Source organism: Hyperolius riggenbachi, chromosome 8 (assembly GCF_040937935.1).
Source record: "Hyperolius riggenbachi isolate aHypRig1 chromosome 8, aHypRig1.pri, whole genome shotgun sequence".
Taxonomy (NCBI): domain Eukaryota; kingdom Metazoa; phylum Chordata; class Amphibia; order Anura; family Hyperoliidae; genus Hyperolius; species Hyperolius riggenbachi.
This window is the reverse complement of record NC_090653.1, coordinates 288,499,277-288,527,266: the sequence shown is the minus strand read 5'-3', so window position 1 is coordinate 288,527,266 and position 27,990 is coordinate 288,499,277. Positions and strand designations below refer to the sequence as shown.

At 47.6% G+C, this 27,990-nt stretch overlaps 1 protein-coding gene and 1 long non-coding RNA gene across 2 annotated transcripts in view; both read right to left on the bottom strand.

Moving 5' to 3' along the window:
• Positions 1 to 3,358, bottom strand: part of EGFL7 (EGF like domain multiple 7) — a 43,592-nt gene extending 40,234 nt beyond the window's left edge. The window contains exon 1 of the mRNA XM_068248021.1: positions 3,309 to 3,358. Within this exon, the coding sequence (XP_068104122.1) occupies positions 3,309 to 3,358 (50 nt within the window). The remainder of the gene's footprint in view (positions 1 to 3,308) is intronic.
• A 69-nt stretch (positions 3,359 to 3,427) lies between these two features.
• Positions 3,428 to 27,990, bottom strand: part of LOC137527973 (uncharacterized) — a 37,593-nt gene continuing 13,030 nt past the window's right edge. Inside the window, exon 3 of the long non-coding RNA XR_011023248.1 lies at positions 3,428 to 3,463. This is a non-coding gene — a long non-coding RNA (uncharacterized lncRNA). The remainder of the gene's footprint in view (positions 3,464 to 27,990) is intronic.

Genomic DNA, 27,990 nt, shown 5'->3' with positions numbered 1-27,990 from the left:
ATTTCTATATTTCCATTTATGCAAATCACTAGGAAGATAACAGGAATTGGAAATACAGCATACAAATTTTGGGGGAAAAATGCATTGAAAACGCATGAAAAACGCATACCATTGCGCTCCCATTGACTTTCATTATGAAGGCAGCAAAACCTTTGTTTTTAAAAACTGAAATTGTCCTTTAAAGGGAACCAGAGAGGAAGCACCCTCATGTATTTTACCATGTATATCAGTAAGAACATTAGAGAAAACACTTACCATGCTCTCTGTTTCACCCTCACTGCTAAAAGTGTCTGTTAACAGCAGTCACAAGAATCCCAGACTGAGCAATTAAATCTGGCTTTGCTGGGAATGATTATTGCTGAGTCATTATAGCAAAGCCACAAGGGGGCAGGCTTGGGCTTGAAATAACACCACAGAAGACAGACTTAGCTATAATCTTTCTGTAGCAAAGCTAGACGGAGCAGCCTGACTGCTCAGTCGGGGGTTCTTATCAGAGGTGATAACAGTCAGATTACACAGAGAACAATGAAACAAAGGGCAGATTAGGTGTTTACTGTCATGTTCCCACTGATTTATAAGGTAAAATACAAGAGGGTGCTTCATCTCTGGTTCTCAGGTGGTTTTCTAAGGCCTAAATTACTGCTGCTCATGTAAATAAGGTAAGTATGCATTTCTTAAAGGGAACCTTTAAGAGGCATATATGGAGGCTGTCATATTGATTTCCTTTTATACCAGTTGCCTGGCAGCCCTGCTGATCTCTTTGGCTGCAGTAGTGTCTGAATCACACCCCTGAAACAAGCATGCAGCTAATTCAGTCACACTTCAGTCAGAGCCCCTGATCTGCTGCATGCTTGTTCAGGGGCTATGTGTATACTGTACGGAATACTGGCATACGGTGGAGATGATGCTGCCTGTTGGTGGTTTTTCTGCGCGGAGCGACGCCACCGACGCGCCTGGCTCTATTGTGCTGCTGATTAATTAATATATCTATAATCAGATAACAAATCCATTACGACAATCTTTTTAAAACTTGACGTATTCAATTATCTGCTGATATTAAGCTGAGATGTGATAACGGAATACAGAACGCCGTTTACACGCCGTTCGCTGATAATTGGGCTCATTACCACAATTATTGAAACGCTGCAAAAGATCACACATCTCACACAGACATCAGATAAATGTCACCCAATCCAAACTTTCCTAGCAGGACTGGGTGAATCGTCTGTGAATAAAGAAAACATTGCACTTGTAAGAATGGTTCTGCGCCGATGGAATAAGCTGCAGCTAAGTGGCTAAATGTACCCCTCAAATTACTTCAATGCAAAACTATAAAATTATATCCGCAGCACTATTTATAAAAATGTGTATGTATGTATGTATGTATGTATGTATGTATGTATGTATGTATGTATGTATGTATGTATGTATATATATATATATATATATATATATATATATATATATATATATATAATCTCTTTAGGCCTTTAAATACAATAAAGGTAAAGGGAGCCTAAAGTAAGAGGGTTATGGAGGCTGCCATATTTATTTCCTGTTAATCAATGCACATTACCTGGCTGCCCTGCTGATCCTCTGCCACTACTATGTTTAACCACAGCCCCTGAAGAAGCATGCAGCAGATCAGGTGTTTCTGACTGAGGGCTCGTTTCCACTGTAGCGGTGCGGAATCGCCTGGATTCCACCGCAGAAGAAATCGCATGCAGGTGCGTTTTTTTACGCGTTATTTTTCGCATAGGTTAGGCTATGTGCGTTTTTAACCATGTCACTGCCTGTGTTAATTTACATTGGTTCCTATGCGGAATCGCATGCGTAATCGCGTAAAATAACGTGTAAAAAAACGCATGCGATTTCCCTATTAAATACATTAGCGGCGATTCGCATGCATTCCACTAGCAGGCAAATTCGTTGGCTCTTTTGCGCGTTTTTTCACCGCTCATAAAAACGCACCACGCAAACGCTACAGTGGAAGCAGGTCCATTCACTTGCATTACATGTGCGAATCTGCATGCGTTGGACGCATGCAGATTCGCGATAGTGGAAACGAGCCCTGAAGTGTGACTGCAGTAGCTGCATGCTTGTTTCAGGTGTGTGATTCAGACACTACTGCAGCCAAATAGACCAGCAGGACAGCCAGGCAACTGGCATTGTTTAACAGGAAATAAATATGGCAGCTTCCATTGGTCCGTCTGATAGGAGACCCCTATTTTCTTGACTATGACCAGGCACTGGGGATGCCTCTTCTGTAGCGATGAACATGAACGCTCAGCTGACACCGGCATACATGTTTATCTCTCAGTTACCAGTGATTGTATTGCGCTGATCACATCCCTCCACTGAGATGGTCTGGGGTGTTGCAGCACCACCCGGTAGTGGAAAAGGAGTGCTAGAACATTACCCCTCTCCCACCACCGAGTGGCGCTGCACTGCTGACACTATCTTCTGACCTCCGATCACTTGTAAAACCAAAAGTATAGTAAAAAGTTTTACTTTATGTGGCTGCAAAAAGGTTAAAGAATCCAAAACGGATCGATTCCATTAACCTGATGAAACTAGCTTTCTGTAAAATTGTATCACTGGCTACCTTTAGAGGCAGAGGATCAGCAGGACAGCCGGGCAATCTGCATTGTTTAAAATGGGAAATAAATATGGCAGCCCACACCTCTCGCATCAGGTGTGCTTTAAAGGACAAATTAAGTGAGAGGGATATGGAGGCTGCCATATTTATTTCCCCTTTTAAGCAATACCAGTTGCCTGGCTGCCCTGCTGATCCTCTGCCTCTAATACTATTAGCCATAGCCCCTGAACAAGCATGCAGCAGATCAGGTGTTTCAGACTTTAAAGTCAGATCTGACAAGACTAGCTGCATGCTGGTCTCTGGTGTTATTCAGATACTACTGCAGACAAATAGACCAGCAGGGCTGCCAGGCAACTGGTATTGATTAAAAGGAAATAAATATGGCAGCCTCCGTATCCCTCTCCCTTCAGTTCCCCTTTAAGTGATAAGCGGTGTAGCGAGTACAGAGCTGTGCGCACAACTTTCTGGCAATGATTTCAGTCAGACGGCAGCTTTTGTCTTAAAGGAAAGTTTTGATACAAGTCCAAAAAAAGAAGTTTGCCTGAGAGGGAACGTTGCTGGAAGTTTGGGGGAGTTTTGGGGTGTCCTCAGCCAAGCTATAGAGGGTGAGGAATGACGGGGGTCCCCTGCGGACCCTCCAGCAGTCACGCAGAGAGGAGGGGACCCCCATTATCGTTGGAGCTATTTATAGTACAAAGCCATGGCTTACCCCGTGCGATAGAAATACTCCGCGACCGACACCTCCAGGATCGCCGCCATCATCGCCCAGCAGCTGAGCGGCCACATTCTGTCCCCCAGCTGGGAATTCCTGCAGATGAAGGATGGATTCAAGGCTGTCTCCCCTCAGCAGCGGCCGGGGAACTCCTGCAACAAAAGCAAAGCAGACAGGAACTCAGCAAACGTGTAGCATGCAAGATCCCCCGCAGAGGAGACCGCAGGTACAAACACACTGCACCGGGGGGACCACCACGGTCAGTTCTAGACTTTTTTGCTTTAGGTAGCAAAGTATAGTTGGCCACAGTATAGGTCGCTAGGAATAGTTGTGCACAGTACCTATACTGTGGGCAACTATACTTTGTTACCTAAAGCAAAATGTCTAGATATCCAGGTATAGTTGTGCACAGTATAGGTCACTAGGTATAGTTGCCCCCAGTATAGGAAGCCAAGTATAGGTGCCCCCAGTATAGGTAGACAAAGTAATTGCCCACAGTATAGGTAGCCAGGTATAGTTGCCCCCATTATAGGTAGACATAATAATTGCCCACAGTATAGGTAGCCAGGTAAAGTTGCCCCCATTATAGGTAGACATAATAATTGCCCACAGTATAGGTTAGCCAGGTAGGTGCCCCAGTAGGCAGCCAGTATAGTTGCCAACAGTATACATTAGCCAGTTAGGTGCCCATGGTAGGTAGCCTGCCAGCTCAACACAATAACACACTGGCTGCCTGGCTGTGAGTCTGTCAGCTGTCCTCCATTCCTCCTCAACCAGGACAGCAGTGCCGCCACCTCCCTTCTGCTGTGCAAGTCAAATGACACATTGCTGCTCTTTTGCCTCCTCCCCCCTCCTCACATACTGTCAGACTCCTCACACAGCACAACAAGCTGCTTTTCCCCAATGCTGCTCTCCAGCCTCCCCCTCCTCACTCACTGTCAGACTCCTCACACAGCACAACAAGCTGCTTTTCCCCAATGCTGCTCTCCAGCCTCCACCTCCTCACTCACTGTCAGACTCCCCACACAGCACAACAAGCTGCTTTTCCCCAATGCTGCTCTGCTGCCTCCCCCTCCTCACTCACTGTCAGACTCCACACACAGCACAACAAGCTGCTTTTCCCCAATGCTGCTCTCCTGCCTCCCCCTCCTCACTCACTGTCAGACTCCTCACATAGCACAACAAGCTGCTTTTCCCCAATGCTGCTCTGCTGCCTCCCCCTCCTCACATACTGTCAGACTCCTCACACAGCACAACAAGCTGCTTTTCCCCAATGCTGCTCTCCAGCCTCCCCCTCCTCACTCACTGTCAGACTCCTCACACAGCACAACAAGCTGCTTTTCCCCAATGCTGCTCTCCAGCCTCCACCTCCTCACTCACTGTCAGACTCCCCACACAGCACAACAAGCTGCTTTTCCCCAATGCTGCTCTCCTGCCTCCCCCTCCTCACTCACTGTCAGACTCCTCACATAGCACAACAAGCTGCTTTTCCCCAATGCTGCTCTGCTGCCTCCCCCTCCTCACTCACTGTCAGACTCCACACACAGCACAACAAGCTGCTTTTCTCCAATGATGCTCTCCTGCCTCCCTCCTCCTGTCACTGTCAGACTACTCACAGAGCACAACAAGCTGCTTTTCCCCAATGTTGACCTCATTACCTCACTCTCCTCTCACTTCACCTCCTACTCCGACTGCATGCTATAAGTGTAAACGCAGTGCAAACATGCTCCCCCTGTAATCTCTGTGTCTGATGCAAGTGTTTCACCTTGCTTCATGAGAGAACCGACTGAGGACCACACGTCTCAGCACAGCCGCCTCCAGGCAAAGCACAGACTACAAGAACTTATCCCCCGCAAAGGAGACTGCAGGTACAAACACACTGCACAGGGGGGACTACATGTCCCAGCACAGCCGCCTACAGGCAAAGTATCTATCCTCCCTTCAATCTTGTGAATAGATGAAGCATAGACTACTGTCAGTTATGTGGACACGAATAGGCTTGATTGATAAGATACACTTCACTGGGCCAAACGACACAGTTCTGCATCATCCCTGAAGAAGCAGCTTAATGTTTTTAAAGCTAGCAATAAACCAAGTAAAGCTAGTCAATAACCACTCTATCCACCACTACAGTATATCTACGTCCTCTGTGACTTCATCTAAGCCACGAGTCAGTAGATATACGTCTTGTAGCTGAAGCAGTGCTGTGCAGGATTGGGCTGGCTCCTGTGCACATTTCTGGCACTATCTGATGCAGCACTCATTGGTGAACGGGAATATATGTTCCCTGAGCTAATAAGATTGATTTGTACCATTAAAAATACTTTTATTTTTCTCAGTTCATAGTGAAAAATATACACTGTAGCATTATTTCAGAATCAAATATGAAAAAGTCCCAGCATGCCAAGCATATGCTGGAGGACCACAAGACACAGCATGCCAAGCAACTGCTGGAGGACCACAAGACCCAGCGTGCCAAGCAGCTGCTGGAGGACCACAAGACCCAGCATGCCAAGCAGCTGGGGAACGTCACATTACAACATGCCAAGCATTTGGAGGACCACAGGTCCCAGCATGCCCCCTATTCTCTGAAATAGTGCTATAAACTCTCATTCATGTGGATGAGAAACTACAACTCCCAGCAAACCCAGTAAGGTGTAATCTACCACAGAAACCGTCATTATGAAAGGGATGTGCAGCAAATGGGGCAGGCTGGAACTTGTGGTCCTCCAGCAGTAATGCTTGGCATGCTGGAACTTGCGGTCCTCCAGCAGCTGCTTGGCATGCTGGAACTTGTGGTCCTCCAGCAGTAATGCTTGGCATGCTGGGACTTGCGGTCCTCCAGCAGTAATGCTTGGCATGCTGGGACTTGTGGTCCTCCAGCAGTAATACTTGGCATGCTGGGACTTGCGGTCCTCCAGCAGTAATGCTTAGCATGCTGGGACTTGCGGTCCTCCAGCAGTAATGCTTGGCATGCTGGGACTTGCGGTCCTCCAGCAGTAATGCTTGGCATGCTGGGACTTGCGGTCCTCCAGCAGTAATGCTTGGCATGCTGGGACTTGCGGTCCTCCAGCAGTAATGCTTGGCATGCTGGGACTTGCGGTCCTCCAGCAGTAATGCTTGGCATGCTGGGACTTGTGGTCCTCCAGCAGTAATGCTTGGCATGCTGGGGCTTGCGGTCCTCCAGCAGTAATGCTTGGCATGCTGGGACTTGCGGTCCTCCAGCAGTAATGCTTGACATGCTGGGACTTGTGGTCCTCCAGCAGTAATGCTTGGCATGCTGGGACTTGTGGTCCTCCAGCAGTAATGCTTGGCATGCTGGGATTTGCGGTCCTCCTGCAGCTGCTTGGCATGCTGGGACTTGTGGTCCTCAAGCAGTAAGGCTTGGCATGCTGGGACTTGTGGTTCTCCAGCAGTAATGCTTGGCATGCTGGGACTTGCGGTCCTCCAGCAGTAATGCTTGGCATGCTGGGACTTGCGGTCCTCCAGCAGTAATGCTTGGCATGCTGGGACTTGCGGTCCTCCAGCAGTAATGCTTGGCATGCTGGGACTTGTGGTCCTCCAGCAGTAATGCTTGGCATGCTGGGACTTGTGGTCCTCCAGCAGTAATGCTTGGCATGCTGGGACTTGTGGTCCTCCAGCAGTAATGCTTGGCATGCTGGGACTTGTGGTCCTCCAGCAGTAAGGCTTGTTCAGACTCCGCAGGCCTTATTTACAGACAGAATGAATCACCCCTATCTGAACAATTCCCCGCGCAGTAAGTACCGGCAATCATAAAGTAATTAAAGGCAAATTAATTCTTCAGCAATATGAAAAGGGAACAATATTTGCAGCGTTTATCAGAGATAAAATACATTACAGAACAAATTGGAACAATTACTCAGCCATCGGTAATTAGAACGAGACAAGAACATAGCGGCAGGTAATGGCTTACGCTGAGCGGCCAATCAGCAGGCATCTCTCACACTCCACTAAACTGCAGGGAGGGGATTGGCCGCTCTGCATTAATGCAGATGCCAGGCCCCCAGGAACCTCTGGGGTGGAGACAAGGCGACCCCACCCACATTCACTGCATTCTGATTGGCTCTGACTAGTCACCTGCAGTTTCATACCTCAGCTCTTGCCACAAATCCAGTGTCATCTTCCTATACCAGAAGGGATTTGCAAATTGTACTTTTGCGAGCAAGAAGCAGGCCCCACAATGCATCACTTCTCGACAGCTGGCAGAATATGCAAATCATTTTTTACCCCATTTTAAGCCAAGCGAAAGTCTGCAACGGACAAAAGTATTGCAAGGGAGACCTTACCTTCCTAAACCAATGTTTCCTGAAAACAAGGCAACAAAGGAGGCATAGATGACTCCTCCCCCATCCCCTCCTCCCACCTCACATAACAAAAATGGCAGGAGGCAATCATGGGCTATTCTCCTCCTTAGGGCACCAGTTCAGAGATGGAGGATAAAATGGAGCCCTAGGCAAATACCAAAGCTGGGCCCATCCTTGATGGCAATCTGGCTTCTTTCTTGAAAATGGTGAGGGCTTGTATCTCTAGGCCCCTACTCTCTCTCCAGGCCCTAGGCAACTGCCCAAGTTACCTCATGGATGATCTGGCTCTGCCCTGATTGGGGAGGAGCCAGCCACTCAGCCTTCACACAGTAGCTAGCAATGACCAGGGGGGATGGGGGGGGGGGAATGCCCCAGGCAATGGGGTCTGGTGGACCACCAAACGGTGTCGGGAAAGAATGGATCGCTTTACACCAAAGTTTATGATGTCTGTAGTGATCATGATCGTCCCAAGTGTGACTCAGACTCTACTGAAGTTGATGAATCACCATTATAGACCGGGAACCAGCATTTTTTTTTAAATATAAAAGGTAGAAAGCCTGCAGCCTTCTTATCCTTCTGGCTATAGGTCTAAAGGGCACCTTAAGTGAGAGTGATATGTAGGCTGCCATATTTATTTCCTTTAAAACAATGCAGTTTGCCTGGCAGTCCTGCTGATCCTCTGCCTCTAATACATTTAGCCATAGCCCCTGAACAAGCATGCAGCATATCAAGTGCTCTGACTGAAGTGTGACTGGGTTAGCTGCATGCTTGTTTCAAGTGGGTGATTCAGACACTACTGCAGCCAAAGAGATCAGCAGGCCTGCCAGGCAACTGGTATTGTTTAACAGGAAATAAATATGGCAGCTTCCATATCCCTCTCACTTCAGTTGTCCTTTAAAAAGCATTCTATTGACAAGGTGTGAAAATATCATCTAGCAGCAAACTGAGAAGAAAATGTCAGTAGCATGAGGGCCGTCATGGAGTATTGCCAGGCATTGAAATGTAAGAGCATAGCCGAGGTGTGTGTGTGTGTGTGTGTGTGGGGGGGGGGGGGGGGGGGGGGGTTGCTCTGTCTGTAAAGAGGGGAAAAACGAGAATTTCTCTCCGTTGATTGGCAGGCTCACTTTAAATACACTTACGGATCAATGGAGCCAATTAGGCGCCATTAGAAGGCATACTAGCGCGGGTCGGGATAATTGCAACGCGCGTCTTTGAAGCCCGGCCTGTCTGAACTCTGATGTGATCGGTTCAATGTTCTCCTGAAGGCCCGACGCTGTATGAACGAGGCAGATAATCGCACTTGGCGTATAATTACCCACCCAGAGGACGGGGCAGGATGGGGGCGACCCGCGGCCTCTGATGAGGGGATCACTGCTAAATCGTTTCGGAAAAGGTCAGACACCAAACACTGAGGTCAAATCACTTTACATTATAATGTGGTCTCAACAGATCACTCCAGAGTCTGCCTGCTACAGGAAATGACAGCAGGCCTGTCTATACGTCTGCAGGTATTCACTGCAGCCCACCAAAGGGACTTCTAATGCAGGCTGACTTACCAATACCCCTCTGAAGGGTCTATAGCACTGCTCTCCATGTAGCTGGGCTGATATTATTACTATGTATTTATATCGCACTGACATCTTCTGCAGCACATCACAGAGTACATAGTCATGTCACTGACTGTCCTCAGAGGAGCTCACACTCTAATCCTACCATAGTCATAGTCTAATGTCCTACCATATTATTATTATGTATTTATATAGCAGTGACATCTCCTGCAGCACATTACAGAGTACATAGCCATGTCACTGACTGTTCTCAGAGGAGCTCACACTCTAATCCTACCATAGTCATAGTCTAATGTCCTACCATATTATTATTATGTATTTATATAGCACTGACATCTTCTGCAGCACATTACAGAGTACATAGTCATGTCATTGACTGTCCTCAGAGGAGCTCACACTCTAATCCTACCATAGTCATAGTTCTAATGTCCTACCATATTATTATCATGTATTTATATAGCACTGACATCTCCTGCAGCACATTACAGAGTACATAGTCATGTCACTGACTGTCCTCAGAGGAGCTCACAATCTAATCCTACCATAGTCATAGTTCTAATGTCCTACCATATTATTATTATGTATTTATATAGCACTGACATCTTCTGCAGCACTGTACAGAGTACATAGCCATGTCACTGACTGTCCTCAGAGGAACTCACACTCTAATCCTACCATAGTCACAGTCTAATGTCCTACCATATTATTATCATGTATTTATATAGCACTGACATCTCCTGCAGCACATTACAGAGTACATAGTCATGTCACTGACTGTGCTCAGAGGAGCTCACAATCTAATCCCACCATAGTCATAGTGTAATGTCCTACCATATTATTATTATGTATTTATATAGCGCTGGCATCTTCTGCAGTACTTTACAGAGCACATAGTCATGTCACTGACTGTCCTCAGAGGAGCTCACACTCTAATCCCACCATAGTCTAATGTCCTACTATATTATTAGCTATATTAATGCAGAAAGATGGGATGTTCCATTCAGTTCATACTCCAGACAGAATACAGTTTCCATACTTGTGGCGCACTGACTTAAAGAGAACCAGAGATGAAGCAACCTCATGTATTTTACCTTATAAATCAGTGGGAACATGACAGTAAACACCTAATCTGCTCTTTGTTACATTGTTCTCTGTTTAATTTGCCTGTTATCACCTCTAAGATAAGAATCCCGACTAAGCAGTCGGTCTGGCTTTGCTACAGAATAATTATAGCTGAGACTAGTGTTGGGCGAACATCTAGATGTTCGGGTTCGGGCCGAACAGGCCGAACATGTCCGCGATGTTCGGGTGTTCGACCCGAACTCCGAACATAATGGAAGTCAATGGGGACCCGAACTTTTGTGCTTTGTAAAGCCTCCTTACATGCTACATACCCCAAATTTACAGGGTATGTGCACCTTGGGAGTGGGTACAAGAGGAAAAAAAAATTTAGCAAAAAGAGCTTATAGTTTTTGAGAAAATCGATTTTAAAGTTTCAAAGGGAAAACTGTCTTTTAAATGCGGGAAATGTCTGTTTTCTTTGCACAGGTAACATGCTTTTTGTCGGCATGCAGTCATAAATGTAATACATATAAGAGGTTCCAGGAAAAGGGACCGGTAATGCTAACCCAGCAGCAGCACACGTGATGGAACAGGAGGAGGGTGGCGCAGGAGGAGAAGGCCACGCTTTGAGACACAACAACCCAGGCCTTGCATGAGGACAAGAAGCGTGCGGATAGCATGCTTTGTACCACCATGCAGTCATAAATGTAATAAAGATAAGTGGTTCAATAAACAGGGACCACGCGGCAACGCTAACCCAGCAGCAGCACACGTGATGGAACAGGAGGAGGCGCAGGAGGAGAAGGCCATGCTTTGTGAGACACAACAACCCAGGCCTTGCATGAGGACAAAAAGCGTGCGGAGAGCATGCTTTGTACCGCCATGTAGTCATAAATGTAATAAAGATAAGAGGTTCAATAAACAGGGACCACGCGGCAACGCTAACCCAGCAGCAGCAGCAGCAGCAGCACACGTGATGGAACAGGAGGAGGCGCAGGAGGAGAAGGCCACGCTTTGTGAGACACAACAACCCAGGCCTTGCATGAGGACAAAAAGCGTGCGGATAGCATGCTTTGTACCGCCATGTAGTCATAAATGTAATAAAGATAAGAGGTTCCATAAACAGGGACCGGCAACGGTAACCCAGCAGCAGCAGCAGCAGCAGCAGCACACGTGATGGAACAGGAGGAGGCGCAGGAGGAGAAGGCCACGCTTTGTGAGACACAACAACCCAGGCCTTGCATGAGGACAAAAAGCGTGCGGATAGCATGCTTTGTACCGCCATGTAGTCATAAATGTAATAAAGATAAGAGGTTCAATAAACAGGGACCACGCGGCAACGCTAACCCAGCAGCAGCAGCAGCAGCAGCACACGTGATGGAACAGGAGGAGGCGCAGGAGGAGAAGGCCACGCTTTGTGAGACACAACAACCCAGGCCTTGCATGAGGACAAAAAGCGTGCGGATAGCATGCTTTGTACCGCCATGTAGTCATAAATGTAATAAAGATAAGAGGTTCCATAAACAGGGACCACGCGGCAACGGTAACCCAGCAGCAGCAGCAGCAGCAGCAGCACACGTGATGGAACAGGAGGAGGCGCAGGAGGAGAAGGCCACGCTTTGTGAGACACAACAACCCAGGCCTTGCATGAGGACAAAAAGCGTGCGGATATAGCAGCAATGCTTTTTGCCGCCATGCAGTCATAAATGTAATACAGATGAGAGGTTCAATAAACAGGGACCGGAAACGCTAAACCATCCCAGATGTTCATCGGTCATGTTACTTGGTTGGGGTCCAGGAGTGTTGCGTAGTCGTTTCCAATCCAGGATTGATTCATTTTAATTTGAGTCAGACGGTCTGCATTTTCTGTGGAGAGGCGGATACGCCGATCTGTGATGATGCCTCCGGCAGCACTGAAACAGCGTTCCGACATAACGCTGGCTGCCGGGCAAGCCAGCACCTCTATTGCGTACATTGCCAGTTCGTGCCAGGTGTCTAGCTTCATGCCCGGTTTCAGGTCCAGCGGTGCCAGCCACAAATCCGTCTGTTCCTTTATTCCCCTCCAAATTTCCTCCCCTGTGTGCTGCTTATCCCCAAGGCAGATCAGCTTCAGCAACGCTTGCTGACGCATGCCAACAGCTGTGCTGCACTGCTTCCACGATCCTACTGCTGCTGGTGCTGGGTTAGCATTTCCGGATGAGGTACAGCTTTGAGATGCGTTGGAGGAGAAGGAGTCAGAGAGGTAGGTGCTGCTGTTGTTATCCAGCTGTTTGCGGCGTGGGCAACACCCGCGCCGTAGCAGGTGAGGAATCGCTGCCAGGCTCCACAAGGTTCACCCAGTGCGCGGTAAGGGAGATGTATCGACCCTGGCCGAACGCACTCGTCCAGGTGTCAGTGGTGAGGTGAACCTTGCAGGCAACGGCATTCTTCAAGCTTCGGGTTATTTAGCTGACCACGTGCTCATGCAACTCAGGCACTGCAGAGCGCGCAAAGTGGTAGCGGCTGGGAACAACGTAACGTGGGATGGCCACTGACATCATGCCCTTGAAGCTGTTTGTCTCCACCACTCGATATGGCAGCATTTCGCAGGCCAGAAGCTTGGCTATGCTGGCTGGCTGTTACTGCCACGGCCCGGGGGTCATTTGCTGGCAATTTCCTCTTGTGCTCAAACATCTCAGAGACAGACAACTCAACCGTAGCGCTGCACACCGAAGGGCTGTTGGTTGTTGTGTTTGATGAACACTGGGAGACCTCAAGAGCACTAGTCCGGAAAGTGACAGTGTCAGCATCGTCTGATGTTTGTGAATGTTGTGAACCACGCAATGGCTGGGCTACTGCTGCTGCTGAGGCGGGTCTGGTGGTGAGTCTGGTGAACCCAAGGGAGGCAGTGTTGCTGGTGGTACCCTGTCCTGCCGCGTTTGCCCACAGAGTGGGATGTTTGGATAGAATGTGGCGGCTCATGCTGGTGGTGGAGAGGTTGTTAATACTTTTCCCCCTGCTCAGGCGGGTCTTGCACACCTTGCAAATCGCCATGGTAACATCCTCAGTGCAGTCTTCAAAGAAAGCCCAGACTTTAACTGGCTGAGGACTCGGACCTCGTGCGTGATGTGCTGGTGCTGCTTAACCCACTGCTGGACGCTTGAGAGGTCATCCAAGTAATTATCTGGTCCTGTTCTTTTGGATCTGTGAGGGTTGTTGTCCTGGACAACATGGGCAGTATTGAGTGGGTTTTCTTGGGTGCTCCCCTGTGGCCTGTACGTGAACCGTCAGGGGAAACACCTCTTCCCTTGCCCCTCCCTCTTTCACCGGATTTCTTCCTCATTTCACTTATCCTTAAAGTACACGCTGACTGGCAGCAGTACAGTGGCAGTACAGAAATGCTATACAGTGGTGGGTGAGCGGTGTACCACTATTGTCAGCAGTGACACAGAGCACAATGCTATACAGTGGCGGGTGAGCGGTGTACTACTGTTCCCAGCAGACACAGAGTGGAAGTAAACACAATGCTATATAGTGTGGCTGAGCCGTGTACACAGAGTGGCATTAAACACAATGCTATATAGTCTGCTATATAGTCACCCCGAACAGGGTGATGTTCTGCAGAACCCGAACAGTGGCAAACACTGTTCGCCCAACACTACTGGGAGGGAACGCAGATTTTAGTACCTAAACACACGATACAACATGTTTTCCGGGGTCGGACTCTGAGGCACATACAGATGGTCCCGATCATCATCCTCATCATACAACTCTTCTCCTGAGTCTGACCCACCCACCACCTCTGCCACCCCAACATCCCCAGACACAGACCCCTCATCGTCCTCAACATTAACTTGGGATGCTGGCCTGAGCCAGACCTCCTCCTCCACATCAGGCCCCATCATCTCCTCAATGGCAGCCCTCATTAATCGCTCTGGCGACGGACTGATGGACACAACGTTCTCCTCCGGGGAGGGCTGCTGCTGACCACTGGCTGCTGGGGTGGATGTTATAGCTTGCGTGGGGCGTTGGCTGTTGCTGTTGTTGGGAGTGCTGCTCACAGCGGAGGTCTCTGGGGAACTCATGTTGAGCTCATATAGTGGTTGACGGTGAGTGGAGTATTACTGATCCCAGCAATATACACACTGACTGGCAGAGTACGCAATGCTATATAGTGTGGCTGAGCGGTGTACACAGAGTGGCAGTAAACACAATGGTATATAGTCTGGCTGAGCGAGCGGTGTACTACTGTTCCCAGCAGAATCAGAGTGGCAGTAAACAATGGTATATAGTCTGGCTGAGCGGTGTACACAGAGTGTCAGTAAACAATGGTATATAGTCTGGCTGAGCGAGCGGTGTACTACTGTTCCCAGCAGAATCAGAGTGGCAGTAAACAATGGTATATAGTCTGGCTGAGCGGTGTACACAGAGTGTCAGTAAACAATGGTATATAGTCTGGCTGAGCGAGCGGTGTACTACTGTTCCCAGCAGAATCAGAGTGGCAGTAAACAATGGTATATAGTCTGGCTGAGCGGTGTACACAGAGTGTCAGTAAACAATGGTATATAGTCTGGCTGAGCGAGCGGTGTACTACTGTTCCCAGCAGAATCAGAGTGGCAGTAAACAATGGTATATAGTCTGGCTGAGCGGTGTACACAGAGTGTCAGTAAACAATGGTATATAGTCTGGCTGAGCGGTGTACACACAATGCTATATAGTCTGCTATATAGTGTCAGTAAACAATGGTATATAGTCTGGCTGAGCGAGCGGTGTACTACTGTTCCCAGCAGAATCAGAGTGGCAGTAAACAATGGTATATAGTCTGGCTGAGCGGTGTACACAGAGTTTCAGTAAACAATGGTATATAGTCTGGCTGAGCGGTGTACACAGAGTGTCAGTAAACAATGGTATATAGTCTGGCTGAGCGGTGTACACAGAGTGGCAGTAAACACAATGCTATATAGTCTGGCTGAGCGAGCGGTGTACTACTGTTCCCAGCAGAATCAGAGTGGCAGTAAACAATGGTATATAGTCTGGCTGAGCGGTGTACACAGAGTGTCAGTAAACAATGGTATATAGTCTGGCTGAGCGGTGTACACAGAGTGTCAGTAAACAATGGTATATAGTCTGGCTGAGCGGTGTACACAGAGTGGCAGTAAACACAATGCTATATACTCTGGCTGAGCGAGCGGTGTACTACTGTTCCCAGCAGACACAGAACAGTGAACAGAATGCTATATAGTGTGGCTGAGCGAGCGGTGTACCACTATTCCCAGCAGACACAGAACAGTGAACAGAATGCTATATAGTGTGGCTGAGCGGGCGGTGTACCACTATTCCCAGCAGACACAGAACAGTGAACAGAATGCTATATAGTGTGGATGAGCGAGCGGTGTACCACTATTCCCAGCAGACACAGAACAGTAAACAGAATGCTATATAGTGTGGCTGAGCGAGCGGTGTACCACTATTCCCAGCAGACACAGAACAGTGAACAGAATGCTATATAGTGTGGCTGAGCGAGCGGTGTACCACTATTCCCAGCAGACACAGAACAGTGCACAGAATGCTATATAGTGTGGCTGAGCGAGCGGTGTACCACTATTCCCAGCAGACACAGAACAGTAAACAGAATGCTATATAGTGTGGCTGAGCGAGCGGTGTACCACTATTCCCAGCAGACACAGAACAGTAAACAGAATGCTATATAGTGTGGCTGAGCGAGCGGTGTACCACTATTCCAAGCAGACACAGAACAGTGAACAGAATGCTATATAGTGTGGCTGAGCGAGCGGTGTACCACTATTCCCAGCAGACACAGAGTGGCAGTAAACAGAATGCTATATAGTGTGGCTGAGCGAGGTACACAGAGTGGCAGTAAACAGAATGCTATATAGTGTGGCTGAGCAAGCGGTGTACTACTATTCCCAGCAGACACAGAGTGGCAGTAAACAGAATGCTATATAGTGTGGCTGAGCGAGGTACACAGAGTGGCAGTAAACAGAATGCTATATAGTGTGGCTGAGCAAGCGGTGTACTACTGTTCCCAGCAGTGACACAATGACAGGGGGGACCCTGGCTAGCGTGGCTGGAGCGCGAACTACCCTGCCTGCCTACCCAAAGCTAAACCCACAGACAAATGGCGGAGATATGACGTGGTTCGGGTATTTATTTACCCGAACCACGTGACCGTTCGGCCAATCAGAGCGCGTTCGGGTCCGAACCACGTGACCCGTTCGGCCAATCACAGCGCTAGCCGAACGTTCGGGGAACGTTCGGCCATGCGCTCTTAGTTCGGCCATATGGCCGAACGGTTTGGCCGAGCACCGTCAGGTGTTCGGCCGAACTCGAACATCACCCGAACAGGGTGATGTTCTGCAGAACCCGAACAGTGGCGAACACTGTTCGCCCAACACTAGCTGAGACTGTGTTCTTTGCTGTCTTCAAGTCCAAGCCTGCCCCCTGCTGGCTTTGCTCAGGAATCATTATAGCTGAGTCATTATAGCAAAGCCAGAATCAATGCTCAGTCCGGGATTCTTATCTCAGCTAGATAACAGACACTTTTAGCAGTGAGGATGGAACAGAGAGCATGGTAAGTGTTTTCTCTAATGTTCCCACTGATTTCTATGGTAAAATACACAAGGGTGCTTCGTCTCTGGTTCCCTTTAAATTTATGACTTTTTTTTTTTTTTTATAAAATTGGGATCTTACTTGAAACAAATGCTACATTTCAGGATTCTGCCCACACATTTTATCCTTACTGCCAGGAAAGACAGAATTTACTAACATTATTTGTTTCTATTCTTGCATCTCATCCATTTTTAATGATATAAGTGTCATTTTAATTAATAATTAAATGACATTTTCTTACCAATTAAGTTAAGTGGTCAGAGTTCCCTGTAAGTCTTCCTTTATATAAAAAAACCATGAAAAGAAAAAAAAAACACAAAATTGGCAGGAAATTAAGAGTGTAGTTGCAGACAGCGGCCGCTAGATGTCAGACTACATCTCCCACTGCACAGGTAACATTTTACCATTTGAAGCACTAGAGAGGCCTGTCCACAAAGCATAGCACCACTGAGTCCACTGACATCTAAATGGATTAAATTGCCATATTCATATCTTTATTTTTTGCCGGGAACCTGAAATAAGAGACATATAGAGGATGCCATATTTATTTCTTTTTAATCAATACCAGTTGCCTGGCAGCCCTGCTGATCCTCTGCCTCTAATACATTTAGCCATAGCTCTGCCCTGAACAAGCATGCAGAAGATCAGGTGCTCTGACTGAAGTCTGACTGGATTAGCTGTATGTTTGTTTCAGGTGTGTGATTCAGACACTACTGCAGCCAAAGAGATCAGCAGGACTGCCAGGGGAACTGGTATTGTTAAAAAGGAAATAAATATGGCAGCCTTCATATGGTTCTTACCTCTGATCGGACACCTATAGTGACTGGCTATAATGCTGATCCTCTGCCTCTAATGCTTTCAGCCATAGACACTGAACAAGCATGCAGCAGATCAGATGTCTATGACAAATCTGAAAATAAGAGCTGCATGCTTAATTCAGGTATGATTCAGACACTACTGCAGCCAAATAGACCAGCAGGGCAGCCAGGCAACTGGTATTGTTCAACAGGAAATAAATATGGCAGCCTCCATATACCTCTCTCTTCAGGTGTCTTTTAAACAAGGGGTGTAAAGATCTCAGGAACCTTCCTAACTGCCCAGCCCCCGATCCTTGTCAGATTACCGAAATTCCTCCCAGAAACCTCCATTTTATCTGAAAGGCCTAAAAATATCCCCGTTGCCAGATAGAGAACTGGGGTCTGCTTTCCATTAGTGTCATGTGGGATATAGGAAAATCATGCCGCGCAGCTTGCATGCGGTTTACCGGTGGCGTTTGGGGTGTGGGGGAGTTGGGGGCAGAGGGAGTGAAATTTACAGATTTTTTTTTCATTCCATCGGTTTAAAAAATGGACAAGAAAGTCCCCAACTGACAGGAGTGCAATGTGACAACATCGCCAGGCCTCTTCACACAAGCGATAATTGCTGGCTTACAGGCTTGGAACAAAAGCAAGACATGAGCCGCTGCTACACAGAATAACATCTCCCATCTGGGAGGAGAGGGAAATTAGAGTGTAAGCTCCTGTGGTGCAGAGACTGATGGGAATGGATCAGTGATCTCTGTACAGCGCTGTGGTATATGTCAGAGCTATATAAATGTATAATAATAATAGTGTGTGACTGTGGTGAGGACATTAGAGTGTAAGCTCCTCTGGTGCAGAGACTGAGGGGAATGGATCAGTGATCTCTGTACAGCGCTGTGCAATATGTCAGAGCTATATAAATGTATAATAATAGTGTGTGACTGTGGTGAGGACATTAGAGTGTAAGCTCCTGTGGTGCAGAGACTGATGGGAATGGATCAGTGATCTCTGTACAGCACTGTGGAATATGTCAGAGCTATATAAATGTATAATAATAGTGTGTGACTGTGATAAGGACAGAGTGTAAGCTCCTCTGGTGCAGATAATCAGAATTGCCTGTTTTCAGAAGTACACCAGCAATGCATACATTAAAGTAATATGTACTCAATTTAATATTAGCAATTAGCAATTAGCAATTTATTATTAGCATCAGTACAAATGAACAGTTATTGCCCCCCAGGTGCAATCAGGAGACAATGGGCTTGATTCACAAAAGAGTGCTGTTAGCACGACCATTTTCGCACGCAAACGCAAATTTTACCGCGAGAACGATATCGTTTTCGCGCAAAAATTCGCGTTTGCGCACAAAAACGTTATCGTTTAGCGTGAAAAATCGCAATCGTGCGCAATGCGAAAATTCGTGCGAAAACGGCCGTGCTAACAGTTAGCACTCTTTTGTGAATCAAGCCCAATATCTCACTCATGACGTCACACATTACACAGCTGAGACCAGAAGTAATTTATGAACCTGTCACCCCCTAGATAGTCCCTATAAATGTGGTGTTACGTCATAGAAAGTTAATTACAGCAGCACAATAGCAGTCCAAGAAGACATGATGGCAACACAGAAATAAATAATAATCATATAAAATGTAGCTTCCTTTTTGAGTATTAGAACCAGGCCCCCCTCCCTCCCCAGAATATCTGACATGATGCAGCTTCAGGGGGAGACACAGGTAAGGATGACCCTATTTAACCCCCTGACTGCTGGGAATAAACAGCATCGCATGGCTCACGTGCTGACAGCATTTAACCGCATAACTGCCGGCAGCGATTGACGCCTGCCTGCTCCGGACAGAAGTTCTGGGAAGTTTTCTCCCTCCTCCCCCAGCAATGCCATCATGGTGATCCTCGGTACTCACACAGGGGGCAGCAGCAGGGCTCTCCTGGGGAACTCCTGGCACGGATCTCAGGGCTGCTCTATCCATGGATCAGAGACCTGCATTGATCTCTGGTGGGATAGTGACAGGAGGCAGTTCAGGGGGGCTCCCCGCCTCCCCCCACCCTCTCTGCCATTGGACAGGAGTGATGTGACGTCACGGGAGAGGGTCACCTGGACCCCCCTTCCCTGCACTGTGTGTGCAGTCATGACTGGGCACTGGAGAGGAGGGATGCTGAGCTGGGGGGATCTAGGTGGAGAGAGATCCCCATAAATTCTGCAGAGGGATCAGGAGGTGCCCTCTCTGTTCTGGGGTGAGGGGCTGCTCTCAGCAGGGGGTCTCCTTCTCTGGGGGGGCTGCCTCTATCTATGAGGGATGGGGAAAGGAGGGATCAGAGCCCCCCGACTCCAGGCTCCCTCTGATCTCCTCTCCAGGCTGCTGGTGGGACCTGGACAGCTGATGTCTGAAGTTTGATGGAAGTTCTGAAGAAGTTTCTGTCCTCCTCATTCCGGATTCCAGAGATACAACATACAAGCCATGCAAGATGGACTCGGCAACCTGCAGAGCATTGGCAATCCCTCCCAGCAGCAGCTCTGTGCTTTTATATCACAATAATCACGGAGGAGGAATAATGTATGGCTGCAGAACCAGCAGGAGAGGCAGATAAACTGCACAATGTGTGGATGGGCATCGATCTGTCCTATCGATCTGTGAGCAACTCAACTCTGTGCCGACTTCTTCAGAGGTGAGTAATGGAATACTCTGTAGGTTCAGTGTAGTATCTCTGTCAGGAGGGGGAGGGGCAGAGCGATGTTCTGCAGATCTCTAGAGAGGTCAGTGATGGGATAATCTGCAGAATATATACAATATGTATCTGTCAGGAGGGGGAGGGGCAGAGCGATGTTCTGCAGATCTCTAGAGAGGTCAGTGATGGGATAATCTGCAGAATATATACAATATGTATCTGTCAGGAGGGGGAGGGGCAGAGCGATGTTCTGCAGATCTCTAGAGAGGTCAGTGATGGGATAATCTGCAGAATATATATACAATATGTATCTGTCAGGAGGGGGAGGGGCAGAGCGATGTTCTGCAGATCTCTAGAGAGGTCAGTGGTGGGATAATCTGCAGAATATATACAATATGTATCTGTCAGGAGGGGGAGGGGCAGAGCGATGTTCTGCAGATCTCTAGAGAGGTCAGTGATGGGATAATCTGCAGAATATATACAATATGTATCTGTCAGGTGGGGGAGGGGCAGAGCGATGTTCTGCAGATCTCTAGAGAGGCCAGTAATGGGATAATCTGCAGAATATATACAATATGTATCTGTCAGGAGGGGGAGGGGCAGAGCGATGTTCTGCAGATCTCTAGAGAGGCCAGTGATGAGATAATCTGCAGAATATATACAATATGTATCTGTCAGGAGGGGCGGAGCGATGTTCTGCAGATCTCTAGAGAGGCCAGTGATGGGATAATCTGCAGAATATATACAATATGTATCTGTCAGGAGGAGGAGGAGCAGAGCGATGTTCTGCAGATCTCTAGAGAGGTCAGTGATGAGATAATCTGCAGAATATATACAATATGTATCTGTCAGGAGGGGGAGAGCGATGTTCTGCAGATCTCTAGAGGGGTCAGTGATGGGATAATCTGCAGAATATATACAATATGTATCTGTCAGGAGGGGGAGGGGCAGAGCGATGTTCTGCAGATCTCTAGAGAGGCCAGTGATGAGATAATCTGCAGAATATATACAATATGTATCTGTCAGGAGGGGGAGGGGCAGAGCGATGTTCTGCAGATCTCTAGAGAGGCCAGTGATGAGATAATCTGCAGAATATATACAATATGTATCTGTCAGGAGGGGGAGGGGCAGAGCGATGCTCTGCAGATCTCTAGAGAGGTCAGTGATGGGATAATCTGCAGAATATATACAATATGTATCTGTCAGGAGGGGGAGGGGCAGAGCAATGTTCTGCAGATCTCTAGAGAGGCCAGTGATGGGATAATCTGCAGAATATATACAATATGTATCTGTTAGGAGGGGGAGAGGCAGAGCGATGTTCTGCAGATCTCTAGAGAGGTCAGCGATGGGATAATCTGCAGAATATATACAATATGTATCTGTCAGGAGGGGGAGAGCGATGTTCTGCAGATCTCTAGAGAGGTCGGTGATGGGATAATCTGCAGAATATATACAATATGTATCTGTCAGGAGGGGGAGGGGCAGAGCGATGTTCTGCAGATCTCTAGAGAGGTCAGTGATGGGATAATCTGCAGAATATATACAATATGTATCTGTCAGGAGGGGGAGGGGCAGAGCGATGTTCTGCAGATCTCTAGAGAGGTCAGTGATGGGATAATCTGCAGAATATATACAATATGTATCTGTCAGGAGGGGGAGGGGCAGAGCGATGTTCTGCAGATCTCTAGAGAGGTCAGCGATGGGATAATCTGCAGAATATATACAATCTGTATCTGTCAGGAGGGGGGGGGCAGAGCGATGTTCTGCAGATCTCTAGAGAGGAAGTGATGGGATAATCTGCAGAATATATACAATATGTATCTGTCAGGAGGGGGAGGGGGAGAGCGATGTTCTGCAGATCTCTAGAGAGGAAGTGATGGGATAATCTGCAGAATATATACAATATGTATCTGTCAGGAGGGGGAGGGGCAGAGCGATGTTCTGCAGATCTCTAGAGAGGAAGTGATGGGATAATCTGCAGAATATACACAATATGTATCTGTCAGGAGGGGCAGAGCAATGTTCTGCAGACTCTAGAGAGGTCAGTGATGGGATAATCTGCAGAATATATACAATATGTATCTGTCAGGAGGGGGAGGAGCAATGTTCTGCAGATCTCTAGAGAGGTCAGTGATGGGATAATCTGCAGAATATATACAATATGTATCTGTCAGGAGGGGAGAGCAATGTTCTGCAGATCTCTAGAGAGGTCAGTGATGGGATAATCTGCAGAATATATACAATATGTATCTGTCAGGAGGGGGAGGGGCAGAGCGATGTTCTGCAGACTCTAGAGAGGTCAGTGATGGGATAATCTGCAGAATATATACAATATGTATCTGTCAGGAGGGGGAGGGGCAGAGCAATGTTCTGCAGATCTCTAGAGAGGTCAGTGATGGGATAATCTGCAGAATATATACAATATGTATCTGTCAGGAGGGGGAGGGGCAGAGCGATGTTCTGCAGATCTCTAGAGAGGCCATTGATGGGATAATCTGCAGAATATATACAATATGTATCTGTCAGGAGGGGGAGGGGCAGAGCGATGTTCTGCAGATCTCTAGAGAGGCCAGTGATGAGATAATCTGCAGAATATATACAATATGTATCTGTCAGGAGGGGGAGGGGCAGAGCGATGTTCTGCAGATCTCTAGAGAGGTCAGCGATGGGATAATCTGCAGAATATATACAATCTGTATCTGTCAGGAGGGGGAGGGGCAGAGCGATGTTCTGCAGATCTCTAGAGAGGTCAGCGATGGGATAATCTGCAGAATATATACAATCTGTATCTGTCAGGAGGGGGGGGGGGGCAGAGCGATGTTCTGCAGATCTCTAGAGAGGTCAGTGATGGGTTAATCTGCAGAATATATACAATATGTATCTGTCAGGAGGGGGAGGGGCAGAGCGATGTTCTGCAGATCTCTAGAGAGGCCAGTGATGGGTTAATCTGCAGAATATATACAATATGTATATATCAGGAGGGGGAGGGGCAGAGCGATGCTCTGCAGATCTCTAGAGAGGTCAGTGATGGGATAATCTGCAGAATATACACAATATGTATCTGTCAGGAGGGGGAGGGGCAGAGCAATGATCTGCAGATCTCTAGAGAGGTCAGTGATGGGATAATCTGCAGAATATATACAATATGTATCTGTCAGGAGGGGGAGCGGCAGAGCGATGTTCTGCAGATCTCTAGAGAGGTCGGTGATGGGATAATCTGCAGAATATATACAATATGTATCTGTCAGGAGGGGGAGGGGCAGAGCGATGTTCTGCAGATCTCTAGAGAGGTCAGTGATGGGATAATCTGCAGAATATATACAATATGTATCTGTCAGGAGGGGGAGGGGCAGAGCGATGTTCTGCAGATCTCTAGAGAGGTCAGTGATGGGATAATCTGCAGAATATATACAATATGTATCTGTCGGGAGGGGGAGGGGCAGAGCGATGTTCTGCAGATCTCTAGAGAGGTCAGCGATGGGATAATCTGCAGAATATATACAATCTGTATCTGTCAGGAGGGGGGGGGGCAGAGCGATGTTCTGCAGATCTCTAGAGAGGAAGTGATGGGATAATCTGCAGAATATATACAATATGTATCTGTCAGGAGGGGGAGGGGGAGAGCAATGTTCTGCAGATCTCTAGAGAGGTCAGTGATGGGATAATCTGCAGAATATATACAATATGTATCTGTCAGGAGGGGGGAGGGGAAGAGCAATGTTCTGCAGATCTCTAGAGAGGTCAGTGATGGGATAATCTGCAGAATATATACAATATGTATCTGTCAGGAGGGGGAGGGGCAGAGCGATGTTCTGCAGATCTCTAGAGAGGAAGTGATGGGATAATCTGCAGAATATATACAATATGTATCTGTCAGGAGGGGGAGGGGCAGAGCGATGTTCTGCAGATCTCTAGAGAGGAAGTGATGGGATAATCTGCAGAATATACACAATATGTATCTGTCAGGAGGGGCAGAGCGATGTTCTGCAGATCTCTAGAGAGGTCAGTGATGGGATAATCTGCAGAATATATACAATATGTATCTGTCAGGAGGGGAGAGCAATGTTCTGCAGATCTCTAGAGAGGTCAGTGATGGGATAATCTGCAGAATATATACAATATGTATCTGTCAGGAGGGGGAGGGGCAGAGCGATGTTCTGCAGACTCTAGAGAGGTCAGTGATGGGATAATCTGCAGAATATATACAATATGTATCTGTCAGGGGGGGAGGAGCAGAGCGATGTTCTGCAGATCTCTAGAGAGGTCAGTGATGGGATAATCTGCAGAATATATACAATATGTATCTGTCAGGAGGGGGAGGGGCAGAGCAATGTTCTGCAGATCTCTAGAGAGGTCAGTGATGGGATAATCTGCAGAATATATACAATATGTATCTGTCAGGTGGGGGAGGGGCAGAGCAATGTTCTGCAGATCTCTAGAGAGGTCAGTAATGGGATAATCTGCAGAATATATACAATATGTATCTGTCAGGAGGGGGAGGGGCAGAGCGATGTTCTGCAGATCTCTAGAGAGGCCAGTGATGAGATAATCTGCAGAATATATACAATATGTATCTGTCAGGAGGGGGAGGGGCAGAGCGATGTTCTGCAGATCTCTAGAGAGGTCAGCGATGGGATAATCTGCAGAATATATACAATCTGTATCTGTCAGGAGGGGGAGGGGCAGAGCGATGTTCTGCAGATCTCTAGAGAGGTCAGCGATGGGATAATCTGCAGAATATATACAATCTGTATCTGTCAGGAGGGGGGGGGGCAGAGCGATGTTCTGCAGATCTCTAGAGAGGTCAGTGATGGGTTAATCTGCAGAATATATACAATATGTATCTGTCAGGAGGGGGAGGGGCAGAGCGATGTTCTGCAGATCTCTAGAGAGGTCAGTGATGGGATAATCTGCAGAATATATACAATATGTATCTGTCAGGAGGGGGAGGGGGAGAGCGATGTTCTGCAGATCTCTAGAGAGGTCAGTGATGGGATAATCTGCAGAATATATACAATATGTATCTGTCAGGAGGGGGAGGGGCAGAGCAATGTTCTGTAGATCTCTAGAGAGGCCAGTGATGGGATAATCTGCAGAATATATACAATATGTATCTGTCAGGAGGGGGAGGGGCAGAGCGATGCTCTGCAGATCTCTAGAGAGGTCAGTGATGGGATAATCTGCAGAATATATACAATATGTATCTGTCAGGAGGGGGAGGGGCAGAGCAATGTTCTGCAGATCTCTAGAGAGGTCAGTGATGGGATAATCTGCAGAATATATACAATATGTATCTGTCAGGAGGGGGAGGGGCAGAGCGATGTTCTGCAGATCTCTAGAGAGGTCAGTGATGGGATAATCTGCAGAATATATACAATATGTATCTGTCAGGAGGGGGAGGGGCAGAGCGATGTTCTGCAGATCTCTAGAGAGGTCAGTGATGGGATAATCTGCAGAATATATACAATATGTATCTGTCAGGAGGGGGAGGGGCAGAGCGATGTTCTGCAGATCTCTAGAGAGGTCAGTGATGGGATAATCTGCAGAATATATACAATATGTATCTGTCAGGAGGGGGAGGGGCAGAGCAATGTTCTGCAGATCTCTAGAGAGGTCAGTGATGGGATAATCTGCAGAATATATACAATATGTATCTGTCAGGAGGGGGAGGGGCAGAGCGATGTTCTGCAGATCTCTAGAGAGGTCAGTGATGGGATAATCTGCAGAATATATAAAATATGTATCTGTCAGGAGGGGGAGGGGCAGAGCAGTTATATGTAATACAGGTTGCAGTGCAAAGGGGTTCTGCAGCAGCTGAGGCCGGAGTTCCGATTAATAAGCGATCTAGGATTGTACAGCGACTCTCACTACAAAAAGAAGCTTCCGGAACAGGCGATCAGAGTGGTCGCGGCTCATTTCCGTCATGCCCGGGGGACTCTGCGGTTCCCGCTGATCCGTAATTCGTCCACAAGTCAGCTTCATACAGGGGCGTAGCTATAGGGGTTGCAGAGGTAGCGACCGCATCGGGGCCCTTGGGCTAGAGGGGCCCCGAAAGGGCCCTCCCTCATCTACAGTATTAGCTCTCTATTGGTCCTGTGCTCATAATAATCACTTCTATAGATACTTTGAACTGTTTCCCATCCTTTTCTTGCACCTCTGACACTGTAGTTGCCATTGGCAGGGATTGCTATGTATAGAGTGCTTGGGGGTAATCAGTAACAAGCTGCTTCCCATCCCCTTCTTGTACCTCTGACACTGTAGTTGCCATTGGCAGGGATTGCTATGTATAGAGTGCTTGGGGGTAATCAGTAACAAGCTGCTTCCCATCCCCTTCTTGTACCTCTGACACTGTAGTTGCCATTGGCAGGGATTGCTATGTATAGAGTGCTTGGGGGTAATCAGTAACAAACTGTTCCCCATCCCCTTCTTGCACCTCTGACACTGTAGCTGCCATTGGCAGGTTTTGGTGCGCCGTATTAATTGTTACGTATAGAGTGCTTGGGGGGGGCCCATTGTAAAACTTGCATCGGGGCCCACAGCTCCTTAGCTACGCCTTCATATTAACATTGAGATCAAAATCAGATTTATATGAATAATCAGAGTGAACGGGCCACACACTGTATCGCTCAGCGGAGGGATAAAGCGATATACGGATGCCAGCTGTTCCACCCAGAGAGGTGCCAGGAGCAGGGCAGGGCCGGACAGCCGGGGTCGCCCACATCCCAATATAGGGGGCACCCCTACCTGGATACTTCCTATATTTCATATCATGCCCCCTGGTGGGCGGGGACAGACCCAGGAACTATAGTGGGCGGGTCACACAGCTGGAGGGAACCATCATGTCAATAAAGGGGAACCCCACTCAGAGGGGGTAAAAGTACCAGCAAATCACTCAGATTAATTATAATGTATTCTAAAGAACATTGTTTGACATTAGAAATGCCCAAAATGTCCTGCACCCCTTCATACATCGCCACTGCAAGCTCCTCCCTGCCTGACCACTCCCAGTCTATCTGAAACACTCCGCCTTTAGAGTGGACCGCAAGTCCTCTGTCAGCTGAAGCCACGCCCCCTGCTGGCTGATAGACTATCACGGTTGTTACGCCAGGTACACACGATGCAATTTCCTGTCAGATTGACGGTCAAATCAATTATTTCCGATCTGATTACCGATCGTTTTTCTGATCGATTTTGTATAGAAGTGATTGGAAATCTAACATAAAAATGATTGGAAATCAGATGGGACCTGTCCGAAATAATAGAATTGACCGTCAATCTGATGGAAAATTGCATTGTGTGTACCTGACGCTGCTCAATTTTTATGATCGTTTTTCCAATCGATTTCTATACACTTTTATGAGAAAATTGGATAGAAAAACGATCAAAATCAAATCGGACCTGTCGGAAATTATCTATTGAGCCGTCTGTCTAAACAAACCTCATGGTGTATAACCAGCATTATGCTAGCCTAGGAGCACACTATGAGATTTCCTGGCCGATTTACTGTCAGATCGATTATTTGCAACATGTCCGATTTGCTTTCCGATCGATTTCCGCTCACTTCAATAGGAAATCGATCGGAAAATGCTCGGAAATCTTTCGAAAAGAAGATTTTACTTCTCAAAAACAC